Source organism: Primulina tabacum, chromosome 15, assembly GCF_025594145.1.
Source record: "Primulina tabacum isolate GXHZ01 chromosome 15, ASM2559414v2, whole genome shotgun sequence".
NCBI lineage: Eukaryota > Viridiplantae > Streptophyta > Magnoliopsida > Lamiales > Gesneriaceae > Primulina > Primulina tabacum.
In genome coordinates, this window is record NC_134564.1 from 14,594,317 (window position 1) to 14,611,402 (window position 17,086).

Below are 17,086 nucleotides of genomic sequence, written 5' to 3' on the forward strand. Positions count from 1 at the left end.
GTCGACATCTCATCAATCATAAAAATATCTTTGAAATCATCCATCACCAAATAAATTTGCTAACAAAATACTTGCTCAAACCTCTCTCATTACAACATAAAATCAGAGTATTTCAAACTTGCATAAAAATATTAAAATAACGTGGGCGGTCCTTGGGTCTAGCCTCCCACTCAGTCCAAGCCTGCTCCTTGGTCCCCACCTCCTGTCTCCTCATAGACATCCTCACCTGCATCGATCAAGTCTAGTGAGTCTAAAGACTCAACACGTATAAACTGAGAATAGCAAGTAATACATAATAAAATCGCATGCAACTTTAAAATAGAACATACATACTTGAAGCTTGGAATTGAAATGAGCTTGAACTTGCATACATACAAAGATGTGTCATATCTTAAAAGCATTCATTAACATGCTTGCATACTTGATCATACTTGAACATACATGACTTCGTTTTGCGTAGAAGATGTTTCAATGCAAGTGACTCATACATAATAAACGCCTGATCAGACAAACCACAGTATTGGGCTGACAGGGACGTATCCACTGCCACATACATGAGATCCCCGTTCATAATTTAACGGGCTGGTTGGTCCCCATTCATAATTTAACGCTTTCCAACCACGATCTAACCCGTTCATAATTTAACGGGGTGGAGAGGTCCTCGGCCACGTTCACCGGCTTCCAAACCCATTCAATTTGGTCACAAGACATTTAGCATAACTCAAAAACTTAAAATATTTTCTTGCACGTCAACATACTTACTTGGCGTTGAGGGATTCGTTGGACTTCGATCGAGGTCGTTGCTGCAACATACTACGTGAATTCATAAACTTAACTTGCATAACTTAGACGTAAATATCATACTTACTTACGAGCTCAATCAATTCCTCAGGAAGTTCTAAAATTCCCACGACTCGACTTTGTAAATCATTGTACTAAACATTGACCTCAAACCTAAAAGCATACTATTAATTTTCCCAAAATATGAAGCACACAGACCCCGTGCCTACCTCCGTGTATGGGTCCGTGTAGGTTCGGGTGAGAAGAACTCGAAAGGAATGGTGGACACGGACCCCGTGTCAGGGTCCGTCTGAAGGTCAGTCTAGACTTTGTAAAAAGACACCGAAGGGAAACAAAGGCACGGATCCCGTGTCAGAGTCAGGGTAGACATCCGTTTAAGCACTGGAAAAATACTCTAAGTGAAACACAAAGGCACGGACTCAGTGCCCTCATCCGTGTAGGGGTCCGTGTAGCTACTGTGAACGCGTATCTACGAGAATTCAAGTGCTTGTGGCTTCCTCTTCCTATTTTGATCACCCAACCGTAACTCGACACCTCGAGACCCGTCCTAGAGCGTCACGACATTGTACCAAACCCAAGTAAGCCATTATAATTGTTCCCAAGTGTGACAATCCACAACTAATGAGACAACTCGAAGTTCGACGCCATTTTCCTCCTCGACTCTTGATTCCACTTGGTGCCTAACGACACAAAAAGAGACACCAAAAATCATCCCAACATCGAAATAAACATACCTAGACGCAGCAACGATCACCCGTCGATTCCCAACGAAGCCTGCGCAATAATTAAACTTTAAGAACACAATTTACGTAAAAGTCGCAGTTTGAGCAGTCTCACGAAAAACGCTATAACTCACTCAATTTTTGTCCAAAAATTTCAAATCATATATCAAATCGAAGGTATCAAAAAGCTCTACGTTTTTTGCGCTGAAAGTTTTCTTAAAATCTCGACCGAAAATTCTCAGTTTTAAAAAGAACAGTAAAAACGTGATTTAGATCTAAAAATTTTCCTTCAAAATCGATCCAATCAATTATCCGCTCAAACTATGAACATCATACATGGATTTTACGCATAAAATAACGCAACGCTTAATATGACATGATTGACGCAGCAAAAGAGAGATTATACGTGCCTTATGATATCAAACGTTACCGAAACGGCGTCACCGAAGCGGAGATAGAAATGAGGTTGATCCGGGACGATTGTGGCGCTAAAATTCTTGAAGGGAACACACGAAAATTCGCTGAAAATTAATGGAGAAGGGGGCGGCTGCTTATACTCAAGGAACCCTAGTATTTTCTCTCAAAACAATTCTGAAAAATATAAAACATGTGTGTGTGTTGTGTGTTTTACGTGTCTAGTGTGTGTTAGTGGTGTGTGTGTGCATGCGTTAGGTAATTAAGGGGAGATAATTATGCTTAATTCAATAATTAACATGCTAATTTAAAATGCTAATTCTCCCCTAATTAAAGTAAAATACACATTAATTTTAAATAGCTCCTTAATTAAAATAACACCCACACAATAAAAAGTTTAAAAGTTTTAAACTCTCAAAATTACTAAATAAGTGATTTAAGCTTAAAAATGCTAAAACTCAATAAATTATTTAAAACACCCCATTCCTGACTTAAAATAAAATACCGCATAAAATTTCCAAAATCGTCACCGGTCTCTTCCTCGATCCCGCCTCGAATAATCGCCTGAAATATGAAACTTGAAAAACATTCTAACGTGCATCACATAAACATGAATAGTTAAAATAATGCATTTAAATAAATCATGCAATACTAAGACTCGTTTTAAAATTAATTAAAATGCTTTAATGATTAAACAAATGCACGGGTTATACGTGTACGGAATTTGGGCACTACATACAAGAAATTCGGTTATAAATAAATTAATTGGAAAGTAGACAAAGGTGTTTGTATATTTTGTTAATTTAGTTTACAATCATGGCGGTTAGTGATTGGATCAAGATATATAATATTGGATCAATTAATTATTGTGATAATTAATTGATGGTGTATGATATGTGATATTATGCATGAAAGATGATCAAAAGCCCAAGCCCAATTTGCTAGGTGTATGCTAGGATATTTTGTGTTGAATGATTGTAATAATTATCAATTTATAAAGTGGGCTTGGTTTATGGCCCGTTCCCACCCCTATGAGATGTATCCCTATTTGTCATGGATATTTATTTGTAAATATTAGTATAGTGGATGATCAAGATTGGAAGATGGTGGCCATGATGATTATGAAGATCAAAGACATGTAAATATTGGAAGCTAATGTAATAGTTGCATTTGCATCCCATGCATTTCCTTAGGATTGGACCTGGGCCCGTGTTTAGCTCACACGGGCCATTAGTTTTGGGGCGATTGATCATCCTTGTTTTGTTTACTGTTTATAATATATGCATGATATGTTATAAATAATGAGTATGTGCGTTATTATTATGATAATAACAAAGTTGCATGAATCCGGCAAACATACGATCAAACATGGCGAGCTTTTAAATAAAATTAATGATGAGACCTTTCAAAATTAAAAATCCTCATTTTGAATAAGATTCAAAATTAATATCAAGCCCGAAAAGGGGAATTATAAATTTTTTTATAATTTCCATGTCTTCCATCGACAATGGGTGCATGAAGAACGCTACCCGTGCTCGGGGCTCGGCTCATATTATTGGGGGGGCCCTGGGTGCCGGAAAACTGTGACATCCATTGACATGGTGATGTGAACTACGTGGAAATCCCATGATTTCGGCTCATATTATTGAGGGAACTCATGGCGACCGTTCATTAAGGTTCAACATCGATGGGTAAGGCTTGACACGTAAAGATGAACGACGTCATATTATTGGGTCCTAATCAAACGTGAGACAAAATTTTACGTAGAGGGTTGCATTGAGATGCAATTGGAAACTACCTTTTAGGAATTGTGATTGGCTGATATTATTCGGGATCATGATTCGCTAATTGGACCTTGCGTACCTACTGAGGAAAGGAGTTTCCCGTTTTCACTAGAGGGTAGTGAAAGATGTCAAAATAGTGGGTGTAAACATTTATAAAGTAAAAGTCCATACTTTATATCTTACTAAATATTTTAAAATAGTCATTAACATTTATCTGTTTTACTTTTCAGCACAAAATTTGACAATGTCTTCAATTCGCAATCCGCTATCCGCAATACTCGAAAAACACGTGTTAACTGGACCTAATTACCTCACTTGGCTAAGAAACCTAAAAATTGTGTTGAATTCGGAAAGGATAGCATATACACTGACTAAGTCGCCCCCTGTTGAGGCTCCGAGTGACTGCACTCCTGAGGAATTGCAGACTTACAAGGAATGGTGTGACCATGACTTTAAAGCCAGGTGTTATATGCAGGCTTCAATGAATGATGAGCTGCAGAGGTGTTTTGAGGATGCAAAGAGTTCTGCTAACATTCATTTGCATCTCAAGGAGCTCTTTGGTAAGCAAACACGGCCTCTTAGGCATGCTACCGTCAAGGAGCTGATCACTTTGCGCATGCAAGATGGGGCCTCGGTCCATGAGCATGGCCTGAAATTGATTGGGCTCGTGGACAAGCTCGTTGGCATGGATCTGATGTTGCCTTCGGAGTTGACCACCGACGTGTTGCTCTTATCGCTGCCTAGCTCATTTGATCCTTTTGTGGTGAATTTCAACATGAACAAGCTTGAGCCGACCCTTGAGGAGTTGGTTAACATGCTTGTTACGTTTGAATCCACCATCAAGAAAGAGAAGTTGGTTCTTTATGTGGGTTCTTCATCTGGTACGAAGATTGATCCACATGGGAAGGGAAAGAAGCGTTCTTTCCAACGTCCCAAGAAGAACGTGCCCTTGTTGAGGCAATCTCCGAATCCCGTCGTGGCAGCCACACCAGTTAAGGCTGACAAGACTAGTGATGTTTGTCATCACTGCAAGAAGCCTAGACATTGGAGGCGTAATTGCAAAGAATATCTTGCTCAGAAAAGTTCTGAAAATGGTATGTTCTACATTGAAGTAAACATTTCAATTAACTCTACTTCTTGGTTATTGGATACCGGCTGTGGCTCACATCTCTGTAATGATTTGCAGGTGATGGGAAGAAGTAGGAGACTAAGGGGAGGTCAGACCTTCTTGAGGATGGGCAATGGGGCAAGAGTTGCTGCCAAGGCTGTTGAAGATGTTTACTTATTGTTGAACAATAATTTTAAGTTAATTTTTAAGAGATGTTTTGTTTGTACCTAATTTGATGAAAAAACATTGTTTCCATTTCTATGTTGATAAAGATGGATATTCTTGTTTCTTTAGCAAAGGTGTTTGCAATATTTACAAGAATGAATGTTTGATTGGTACTGGTGAACTTGAAAACGATCTCTATAACTTAAAATTGAAAGATATTTCACTAAATGTCCATTCAAAGGCAGAAACCATATGAGATATGGATGGGTAAGCCTCCCAAATATTCTTATCTTAGAATATGAGGGTGCCCTGCTTATGTGAAGCAGGTAGTGGGAGATAAATTGGATAGTCGATCCATTTTATGTTACTTTGTGGGATATCCAAGGAATTCAGTTGGATACTATTTCTATCATACCCAAGAAACAAAAGTGTTTGTTTCTAGGAATGCAACCTTTTTGGAAAAGGAATTTCTATTGGATAGAAAAGGGGAGATGATAGAACTCGAAGAGGTTCGAGAGACACCCACAATTATAGAACCCACACCCGAAAAGCAAAGAGAGGAGGTACAAGCTCCTAGAAGATCCGAGAGAGTCTCGAGACCACCTATGAGGTATGGTCTGCTTCTTGAAGAAGGCCATGATGAGCCTAACCATGGATGTGATCCAAGGACCTTCAAGGAAGCGTTATCTGATGCCGATTTATCCAAGTGGCTTGAAGCAATGGAATCTGAGATGAAAATCATGCATTCGAACCAAGTGTGGAATCTCGTGGATCCACCTGAGGGAATTGTTCTCATTGGGCGTAAATGGATTTACAAGAGAAAACTTGAGGCAGATGGGAAGATATTGACCTTCAAAGCGCGATTGGTGGCAAAAGGATATACTCAAAGACAAGGAGTTGCCTTTGAGGAAACCTTTTCTCCAGTTGCAATGTTCAAGTCCATAAAGTTATTACTAGCCATAGCTGCATGGTATGACTATGAGATATGGCAGATGGATGTCAAGACAGCCTTTCTTAATGGGGATATTAAGGAAGAGATTTATATTTCTCAACCCGAAGGGTTTACATCTGTCGGAAGTGAGCATATGGTATGCAAACTTCAAAGATCTATTTATGGTCTAAAGCAGGCATCTAGGAGTTGGAACCTTAGATTCGATAGTACAATCAAAGAGTTTGGTTTAACTAAGAATCCTGAGGAACCCTGTGTGTATAAGAAGTTCAGTGGGAGTGCTGTGTCATTCCTGGTGTTGTATGTTGATGACATTCTACTCATTAGGAATGATGTGGGAATGCTGCAATCAACTAAAATATGGTTAGCGAGTAAGTTCTCGATGCAGGACTTGGGTGAAGAATCTTTTGTATTGGGAATACAGATCTATAGAGATAGATCGAAAAGATTGCTTGGTCTCACCCAGTCCACATACATTGATACCATCGTGAAGCGGTTCTCGATGGATGTGTCCAAGAGAGGACATCTACCAATGTGTCATGGCGTGTCCCTATCCAAGTCTATGTCTCCCAAGACTGATGCAGAGATAGCGGCGATGGCAAGCATTCCTTATGCATCTGCGATTGGTAGCATCATGTATGGGATGATATCTACACGTCCTGACGTGGCTTTTGCACTAACTGTAGTGAGTAGATATCAATCGAACCCTGGTCTTCCACACTGAAAAGCTGTGAAAGACATCCTCAAGAATTTGAGAAGGACCAATAAGTTGTTCTTGGTCTATGGGGGTGAAGAACTGAAATTGGAAGGCTATACCGACTCTAGCTTCCAAAGCGATATCAATGACTCGAAGTCAACCTCTAGGTTCGTATTCATGCTCAAAGGTGTTGTTGTCTCTTGGAAGAGTTCCATGCAAGACAGTACTGCGGATTCCACCACTGAGGCCGAATACATTGCTGCATCAGGCTGTTTGGATAAGGAATTTCGTCCAAGAGTTGGACGTCGTTCCTATGGAGTTGCTCCTGTCCCGGTGTTGTGTGACAACACAGGAGCCATTGCTCAAGCAAAGGAGCCAAGGTCACATCAGAAGTCCAAACATGTATTGAGAAAGTACCACATCCTCCGAGAGATTGTGGAAAGAGGAGATGTCTCGATTGACAAAGTCGGCTCCGCAGATAATGTTGCTGATCCACTAACTAAACTGGACCATTATTCGAGAAGCATCGCGAATCGATGGGTTTGAAGCATATGGTTAGTTGGCTCTAGTGCAAGTGGGAGATTGTTAGAGTAGGTGCACGTCGAGCCAAGTGTTGGCCGAGTGTTCACAATGAAACTCTATGTATAAACAATCTTTATTTTAATAATATTTGAAATTATTATTTTGGCACATCTTTATCTGTATACCCATGCTAGTTGCATAGATAAAGCTCTTGAATATACAAATAGTAGAAAGAATATGAGATGCTCATATGATGAGCATCATGAAACTCATATTTGGAATACTGTATATTCTAAACAGTTCCTAGTCGATTCAGCCGCCGCAAAGAAGGATATAGGCCGCTCAAGTTCGAGACTAGTATCTGCGATGTGAGTACCATGTTTCATTGGTAGGGGACATTGTGATGTCCGAGCATGCAGATAGGTGCTCCCCGTTTTGGCTGTACCGTCAGGATCCGGCGAGTTTGTCCTTTATACCGATGCTTCGAAGCTTGGTTTAGGTTCAGTTTTGATGCAGCATGGGAGAGTGATAGCGTATGCTTCTCGACAGCTGAAAATCCACGAGAAGAACTACCCCACCCATGATCTATAGTTGGCCGCAGTTGTTTTTGCCTTGAAGATTTGGAGGCACTATCTGTATGGAGAGAAGTGTCAGATCTTTACCGACCATAAGAGCCTCAAGTATTTCTTTGCGCAGAAGGAGCTGAACATGCGTCAGAGGCGTTGGTTGGAGCTTGTGAAAGATTACGATTGTGACATTAGCTACCACCCGGGTAAAGCTAATGTAGTTGCGGATGCTTTGAGCAGGAAAGTCGCAGTGATGGCTCATTTGACGATGCAGAAACCTCTTCAGATTGAGATGCAGAAGTTTGATCTTGAGACCTATCCTCGAGGTAGAGTTCCTCGTTTATCTACCTTGACTATCCAGTCCTCTCTTATTGACCGTATTCGCAGCAGTCAGGCAGCAGATGAGCAGTTGGCACAGTGGAAGAAGAGAGATGAAGCCAAGGGCAGTGTTTTGTATACAGTCAGCGACGGTATTGTGAGATACCGAGATAGGATATGGGTTCCTAGCAGTGATTCTATCCGAGCAGACATCTTATTAGAGGCCCACATGTCCCCGTACTCCATTCACCCTGGGAGTACGAAGATGTACAAGGATCTGCAGCTATTGTATTGGTGGCCAGGGATGAAGAAGGACATCAGTCGGTTTGTGTCCGAGTGTCTGACCTGTCAGTTAGTGAAGGCCGAGCATCAGAGACCAGCAGGTTTGCTCAAGCCTCTTCCTATTCCTGAGTGGAAGTGGGAGAACATTACCATGGACTTTGTGACCGGATTGCCGAGGTCAACCAGAGGATCGAATGCCATCTGGGTGATTGTAGATCGTCTTACCAAATCAGCGCACTTCTTGCCTATTAAGACGACTTTCACCATGATTCAGTATGCAGAGCTGTATATCCGAGAGATAGTCTGACTCCATGGTATTCCAGTTTCGATCGTATCCGACAGAGATCCCAGATTCACTTCCTCATTTTGGAAGAGTTTGCATTCGACTTTGGGTACGAAGTTGCTGTTTAGCACAGCTTTCCATCCGCAGACGGATGGGCAGTCGGAGCGAGTTATTCAGATTTTGGAGGATCTTCTTCGTGCTTGCGTCATCGATTTCTCAGGGAGTTGGGAGTCGAACTTGCCACTGGTTGAGTTCACCTACAACAACAGCTTCCAGTCTTCTATTGGTATGGCTCCGTATGAAGCGCTGTATGGCCGCAAGTGTAGATCTCCTGTTCATTGGGATGAAGTAGGAGAGAGAGCAGAGTTGGGTCCAGATATTGTTCAGCAGGCAGCAGATGTAGTAGTCAAGATCCGTGATAGGATGAGGACTGCTCAGAGCCGACAGAAGAGTTATGCCGATCAGCGGAGGAGAGACTTAGAGTTTGCAGTGGGCGATCATGTCTTCGTGAAAGTGGCACCTATGAAGGGTGTCATGAGATTTGGGAAGAAAGGGAAGCTCAGTCCGAGATTCATTGGACCGTTTGAGATCCTCGACAGATTTGGGACGCTAGCGTATCGTGTGGCTCTTCCGCCGAATCTGGCCGGAGTACACACAATGTGTTCCACGTCTCCATGCTGAGAAAGTACATGGCGAACCCTTCACATGTGCTGAATTTCGAGCCGTTGCAGCTTACTCCGAACTTATCTTATGAGGAGAGACCCGTGCAGATCCTAGACAGACAGGAGAAGAAACTTCGGAACAAGCTTGTTAAGCGAGTCAAAGTCAAATGGCTCAACCATTCAGAGGAGGAAGCTACCTGGGAGTCTGAGCCAGAGATGAGAGATCGATACCCCGAGTTATTCGGTGAGTTCTAATTTCGAGGACGAAATTTCTTTTAAGGGGGGAGGATTGTAGAACCCGTAAATCAGTAGACGTATAAATCATGCATAATTCTAGATTTTTAAATTTAATTGACTTCATTGCATAATTATTTTAAATGTATTTGTTTGAAGTTAATTATTTATTATTTCAGTTCAGTAGTTTGATTTTTAGCATTTCAGTTATTTCAGTGAGGCCGGACCGGAGTTGGAGTTTTGAGATAGAATTTAAGATTCGAGAAATATTTCCAAAAGTTAATTTAGCTAGCAACTAAGTTCATTTAAGTTAGAAAGGGAGGTTTGAGGATTTAATTTAATTATTTGAGGTGATTAAGAAATGAACTCATTTAAGTTATTAAATTAAGGGGTTAGCTCACTAAATTATTTAAAGGATTAGTAAGGCTTTCAAGGATTATTAGTTGACTAGATAACCAACACTTCCCACTCATTTTATTAGCAGGATTTCGGCCCCTTGGATTTATTAAGCAATTCATTCCAACTCATCAACTTTGACCAATTCTTTGCATGTAATTAGTAGGATAATTCTAGGATTTTTGGGAGCACAATTTAATTAAATAAATGGACATATCCTAGACTAGAAAATAAGCAAAAATCGTCCACTACCTCCTAGTAGCATCCACCAACTCATTTGATATCAAACCATAATTCAAAAATTCAAAATGGGAAGACTTGGTCTTGGATGTTCCTTATATCTTGCACCCACTTCCCTCACCCTCCTAACCATTCCCCCCCCCCCCCCCCCCCTCTCCTTTTCGAAAATTCAGAGTGAATTCACACTCATTTTCAGTAGAAAAATCGTGAGTCTTAGCTAGAGGGAAGGGAAGAAAAAATCGAGAGCTTAGGCAAGGTAGAAAAGGAAGCCACTCTGTCTCCTCCGCGCCGTCTCGTCTTTTCTTTTCGTTTCTATTTCAAACGATAACAAGGCATGTCTAGATTCTTTCAAAACCTCAATCAAGTCATATTATCATTTATTTTTCAGTACATGATCAAGATTTATCATTTCAAAAACCGAAATTTTCAGTAGACAAGAAACGAAAATTCTGCACAGATTTTTTTATCGACTTCCATGCTTCACGATTGGTATGTTTTGTTTCGATTTCAGGGATGGATCGTTCCAGGGGCTCGAGGCTGCATATGGACATGTACTAGGACATGTTAGGGCCATGTTAGAACGTTTATTTCAGTCCCATGCTTGCTGGAAAAACAGAAATGACAGCAACACCATTTGTGTCCCTTTTTGAGTTCGAAAAATTTCAGTTTTTATGTCAAGGGGTTGGAACTGATCTTGGCTGCCCTAAGGGCTCTTAGCCATGGTTGGATCACTACCCTAGCATTTCTAAGACATGACTAAGTCGCCTTTTTGGTGGCTTGGTCCATGGCTCATCGGTTTTTAATAAAAACATCACAACAGCCCCTATACCCCTTCGGCTACTTCGGTTGGACAGCTTTCGGTTCGTTTCTTTTGGTTGCTTGGTATGGATCTTGGTTGGACTATGGCCCATAGCCACGGTTCATACCATGCCCCTTTATGTCTAGATCGTGCCATGGTCAATCAAATGGCCACTGGAACGACGCAAGACATCGATCTAAGCAAAACACTACACACGCATGCACGTTGGCTCTCGGATAGACCCTTCGGTTGAGTTTTGGTATGATGCGGATTGTGGCTGGCCTAGGGCCCTTAGCCATGGTTCAAATCATTCCTTGGGATGTTGGTAAGAGTCTCTGGTTGGTGGTTCACGCCCCAATGGCCGGTAGTCTCGAAAACAACACAAGTTACACGGGTGTGCAGCTGCTGGAAATTTACAGCAAGTTGCTGTGTCATTTAGAAGGCTTGTTTGAGTTCTTGGTTGGCTTTTAGCCCATGGCCTTGGACTGGACAGTGCCTCATTGAGCTAGGAAGGTCATGTTTTTGACCGTTCATGATTCGGATCATTTTTGAGGTCGTACGAGAATTTACGGTGCGATGTGCCAAATTGACTCTCGAAAGAGCGTTTCGTGTTTTGGCCTCCATTTCACCTAGATTTCGACCCTATCATTTTAGGAGCATTATTTTATGATTTTTCAGCGTATTTTAATCATGACTATACGTCGGTTCAGGTTAGCTCGGAGTCATGATTAAATGCGAAGTCATTAGGCATCATAGTCGCATCTTTTGAACGTAAATTGCATAGTTGGTCAAGTTTAAGCTATTGCATATTTTTCATGGCACATTTAGGTTGCAGCGAGCCTGGGGACGATCCAATCCAATCCAGTTGGTAAAATTACAGGAATTTTCATTACGCAAGTTAATTATTTTACGTGCATTAAATAGAAAATGATTATTTTTGAGATTTATGCGATATGGCTTGTGGTTCATTCACTATGTGGGAGTGTTATTTTATTCGGTCGCCAGTGACCGATCAGTTCAGTATGGTACCACCCGGTCGCCAATGACCGGCCAGCTCAGTTCAGTTTCAGCCTCCCCGGTAGCCAGTTACCGATCAGTTCAGCTTAGTGCAGTGGCCACAGGCGTAAAACATAATCTCAACAGAAAATTTTACCAGATATTTCAGTACAGGCTCCAAGGAGCAAACATTTTTACTGTGATTATCAGTTCAGTTATGCACGTATTATAATTTCTCAGTACAGATTATTTTCAGCATGCCTCATGACATGATATTTTATCCCATGCATATTTTAATTCAGATTTTTACTCGTTACTTGCGATATATGCATGCTGAGTCTTTAGGCTCACTAGACTTGATTGTTGTAGGTACTGATGAGGCCAGGGCCGAGGGCGGGGACCAGTGAGCCAGCTTGGGTCGGCAGTAGTGGCACTCGAAGACCTCAGTGCAGCAGTTGTTATTTTATTCCGCAAACAATTTTTATCAGTCGTTGGATAATTTTTAAATTGTTATTGTTGGCAAAACTTTATTTTCTTTCGCTGCTATTATTTTAAACATTGAACTTGATTCATCAGTCGATTTTATGAATGAGGCCATTTAAGTTCTTTTAAAAAAGAAAAATGTTTAATTTTCCGCAAATTTTCAAGAAAGGAGTTTTTGGCCTTTTACAAAATAAAAACGAAAAGAAGGGGAAACAGTGAACTCCCTTGGTCAAGGCTCATCCTCGTCGTGTTCTGGTGGTGGCACTCTCGATGCATCCCCCTGCTGATGATAGTCATACTGAAAATGGAAAGGGGTAATGAACGGCGAAGGTGGTGGTATGGTCCCTGAGTCAACGCCCCTATGACAAGCATAGTGCACATCATGGACTCGACGTAGGCGAAATGTTCATTAAAGCTCGCATTGACTCGATCCTGATGAGTCATGAAGGCGAGAATCTCATCCATCTTGTCGTTTTGGTACCGCCTGCGGAGCTGTGGCTGTGAGTGACGCGGGACGGTGGTTCTCGATCCACCTGCATCTCCCTCGTGAGTAGGGAAGTCAATTTGTTGTTTCGTGCTCTTCCACTGTAAGTCCTCAACAAATTAGGGTATCATCGGTTGTAGCCATTCTTCGTCATCCCGAAAGAGAACCCCTGCCCTCGTACACAACTCTGAGACGATGGTGGGGAAGAAGAGACCGATGTGACTGTTGTGAGCACTCATCATGGTCTGAGAATTTTTAAACTTGCCCACATTAATTTTGTACCCTTCGATTAAGGAAAACAGTAGCACTGCCAGCTCCTTTTGCACCTCGCTCTTGTGCGATACCGACATCATCCTTCTCCCCACAAATAGATACCATAGGGCAATATCGGCTTTCAGATATTTCTCGTCCAATCAACTCGATGATCCGCCCAACGGTTTCCAAGTCGCGCCCGGATAGCACAACGCCGTGAGTATCATATCATAATTTGGGTTGGCGACCAACGCCTCGAATTGGGAGTCATCAACCTCAGCCGTCTCTAGTAGTGCGCTAATTGTAGCATAATCAAACGTTACAAGTCGACCTCTAACAAAAACCTTACCTTATGTCCCCTCCGCCAATTAACATAGAATTCTCGAACCACCGATACCACCGCCGCATTAGTTTGATCTCCAAATTTTTCCCATCCCCGCCTATATAACTCCACAAGAGACCCTAAGTGTCTATCCTCAAATTTCCGACTAAATCCCCTCTCGCTTATCGTGTTTCTATGAATTTTTGCATGGTCATACCGATCCCGAGCCCCTCATTCACAAATCGAGTTCTATCAAATGAAGAAGATTAGGAAGAGCCGGATTACCTCGCAATTTCTTGGGGGCCATGGTAGTAGATTATGGAGATGTTGACCGGAGGGAAGATGCCACTTGATTGCTATCGAGGAGTGAGGGCCACGCCTCTTGAAGCCTGAATTTTTGGAATTATCACTACAGGAAACAGAAAAAACGAGAGAGAGCCGCAGGTGAGTGTAGGGTTTAGGAAAATTTTGTGCAGAATGAGAAAAGGGGAAGGGGAGGTGGCTATTTTACAGCAGATGCGCCCGAGTAGTAAGATTTTACGGCCTGATCGTGAACTGCACTGTAATTGATCACGGGCAAAGGCGTTCGCGCTTGAGTGGTAACATTTTACCGCTCGGTCACAAATTTGCACCTTTTATTTATTTATTTACTTTTTAAAAAAATAATAAATAAAACAGCTAAATAAAATAAAAAATTTTAAAAACGGCTAGGAAGGGAAAGAAATTAGTTATCAATTTATAGTCCAGAGCTGGACTGTAGGTTTCTCTCAGCTCTGATTGTTTTGGAATCGAGCGACTCCAATTTGTTACTCCACTGCGCCACCCAAATAGTGCTTCAGTTGTTGAGCATTGACTGGTAACGGCTCATTTTTCCCATATCGCAAATTTATTGCCCTCGAGGGGAATACTTCGGTGATGATGTAAGGGCCTGTCAATCTTGAGTTGAGCTTGCCAGGAAATAAGCGCAGCCTGGAGTTATACAGTAGCACTGCTTTGCCTTCTTTGAATTCCCTTAGTGTAATGCGCTTGTCGAGTGCTTGCTTTGTACGCTTCTTGTAGGTCAAGGCCAGGTCATAGGCTTGACCCCTAAATTCTTCCAATTTATCCAACTGTAGTAACATGTGTTCGCCTGCAAGAGCAAAATCAATATTCAGTGCTTTTGTTGACCAATAAGCTCTATGTTCTAACTTAACCAGTAAATGACACGATTTTCCAAAAAGTAACATATATGGTGTCGTGCCTATAGGTGTTTTAAAAGAAATTCTAAACGCCCAAAGAGCGTCATCCAACTTCAAAGACCAGTCATTTTGATTTATCCCCACAACCTTCTCCAGAATCCTCTTGATCTCGCGAATTGACACCTCAACTTGACCACTGGTTTGGGAGTGATAGGGAGTGAAAATTTTATGAGTGACCCCATATTTGCCCAAAAGTTTTTCAAAAAGTTTAGTACAAAAATAGGTGCCACCATTACTAATGATTGATCGTGGTGTTCCAAATCTATTGAAAATAATTTTCTTAAAAAATTTCAGCACCACTTGAGCATCATTCGTGGCATATGGTTCTGCTTCCACCCATTTGAAAACATAGTCAACCGCAACCAAAATGTATTTTTTCGTAAAAAAGGTTGGAAACGATAACATAAAATCTATCCTCCAAACATCAAAGACCTCGTACTCGATAATATTATTTAAACTCATCTCATGACGTTTAGAAATGTTACCCGCGCGTTGGCATCTATCACAAGAGAGGACAAATGAATGTGCATCTTTAAAATAGAGTTGGCCAATAAAAGCCACATTCGAGTACCTTGGATGTCGTTCGTGTGGGTCCAAAATGACCACCTACCTCGCGGTCATGACAATGACTAAGAATAGATCTCATCTCTTCTTCTGCCACACATCTCTGTATCATGGCATCTGCATAGATTTTGAACAAAAAAGGTTCCTACCAAAAATAATATTTCACGTCCGAAAAAATTTTCTTTCTTTGGTGAAAAGTTAAATTTGGGGGGGTTAGCCTGTAATAAAGAAATTTGCAAAATCTGCAAAACATGGACAATTTTTCACCACTAGCAGTTGTTCATCCGGAAGCCAATCATCTATCTCATCATTTTCACAATTTTTGCTAACATGCTCAAGCCTAGAAAGATGATCAGCTACTACATTTTCTACACATTTTTTATCTTTTGTTTCGAGGTCAAACACTTGAAGAAGTAAGATCCACCTAAGCAATCGTGGTTTGGCCTCTCTCTTAGCAAGAAGATATTTATCGGTAGAGTGGTCAGTAAACACAATGACTTTCGACAAAACAAGGCATGAATGAAACTTATCAAGTGCAAATACTACTGCAAGTAATTCTTTTTAGTGGTTGCATAATTTAATTGTGCTTTTTCTAAAGTCTTACTTGCATAGTATATAGTATGAAATACCTTATTCTGCCTTTGGCCCAGGACAACACCAACCGTAGTATCGCTCGCGAACATGACCTTAAAAGGCAGATCCCAATCTGGTGCCACCAACACAGGAGCCGTCACCAAGTACTCCTTTAGGTACTCGTATTCCTGCAAATAGTCAGAATTGAAATCAAATGGCACATCTTTCATGAGTAGGGACGAGAGGGGCTTAGCAATTTCAGAAAAATATCTAATGAAACGCTGGTAAAACCGGCATGTCCTAAGAAACTTCTAACTCCCTTTATTGAAGCCGATGGTGGTAGGTTCTCGATGACTTCCACTTTAGCTTTGTCCACCTCAATCCCTTGTTCCGAAATCTTGTGCCCTAGCACAATCCCCTCTTCTACCATGAAGTGACACTTCTCCCAATTCAGCACCAGGTTCGTCTCCTCACACCTCATCAACACCGAGTTCAGATTCTGCAAACACTCATCAAACGTTGCACCAAAGATAGAAAATTCATCCATAAATATTTCAGGAAAATTTTCAATCATATCATGGAATATAGCAGTCATGCATCGCTGAAAAGTAGCATGGGAATTGCAAAGATCGAAAGGCATATGGCGGAAAGCACAAGTGCCATAAAGACAAGTGAACGTGGTTTTCTCTTGGTTTTCGAGTGCGATGGTGATTTGATTATACCCCAAATACCCATCTAGAAAACAGTAAAATTCATGCCCTGCTAGTGTCTCTAACATCTTATCAATAAAGAGGAGGGGAAAAAATGGTCCTTACGGGTTGCATCATTTAATTTCCTATAATCAATACACTCTCTCCACCCCGTAACAGTCCTAGTGGGAATAAGTTCATTATTTTCATTAGTGATCACAATAATCCCACCTTTCTTAGGCACACACTAAATATGGCTTACCCATGCACGATCGGAGATAGGATAGATAATACCTGCATCAAGAAGCTTGATAGTTTCAGCTTTCACTACCTCTTGCATCTTTGGATTGAGTCATCTCTGTGGTTGCATAAGGGGTGAATAATTCTCCTCCATCAAGATTTTGTGCATGCAGATTGATGGACTTATTCCTTGGATGTCTGCCAACTTCCAGGAAAACTCCCTCTTGTGCTCTTTAAGAACTTTCAGTAGTTTTCCCTCCATTGCATCTGTCAACACAGCAGAAATAATGATAGGTAACTTGT

General features: G+C 41.3%; 1 protein-coding gene across 1 annotated transcript; it reads right to left on the bottom strand.

The window, feature by feature from the left end:
• Positions 1-14,285: 14,285 nt before the first annotated feature.
• Positions 14,286-16,883, bottom strand: LOC142525903 (uncharacterized). Its single transcript, XM_075630189.1, has 6 exons — positions 16,806-16,883; positions 16,135-16,353; positions 15,911-16,042; positions 15,328-15,384; positions 15,203-15,216; positions 14,286-14,853 (listed from the first exon to the last, which is right to left on the bottom strand). Exons 1-6 carry the CDS (start codon positions 16,881-16,883, stop codon positions 14,286-14,288), a joined length of 1,068 nt encoding a protein of 355 aa, XP_075486304.1.
• Between the last annotated feature and the right edge of the window lie 203 nt (positions 16,884-17,086).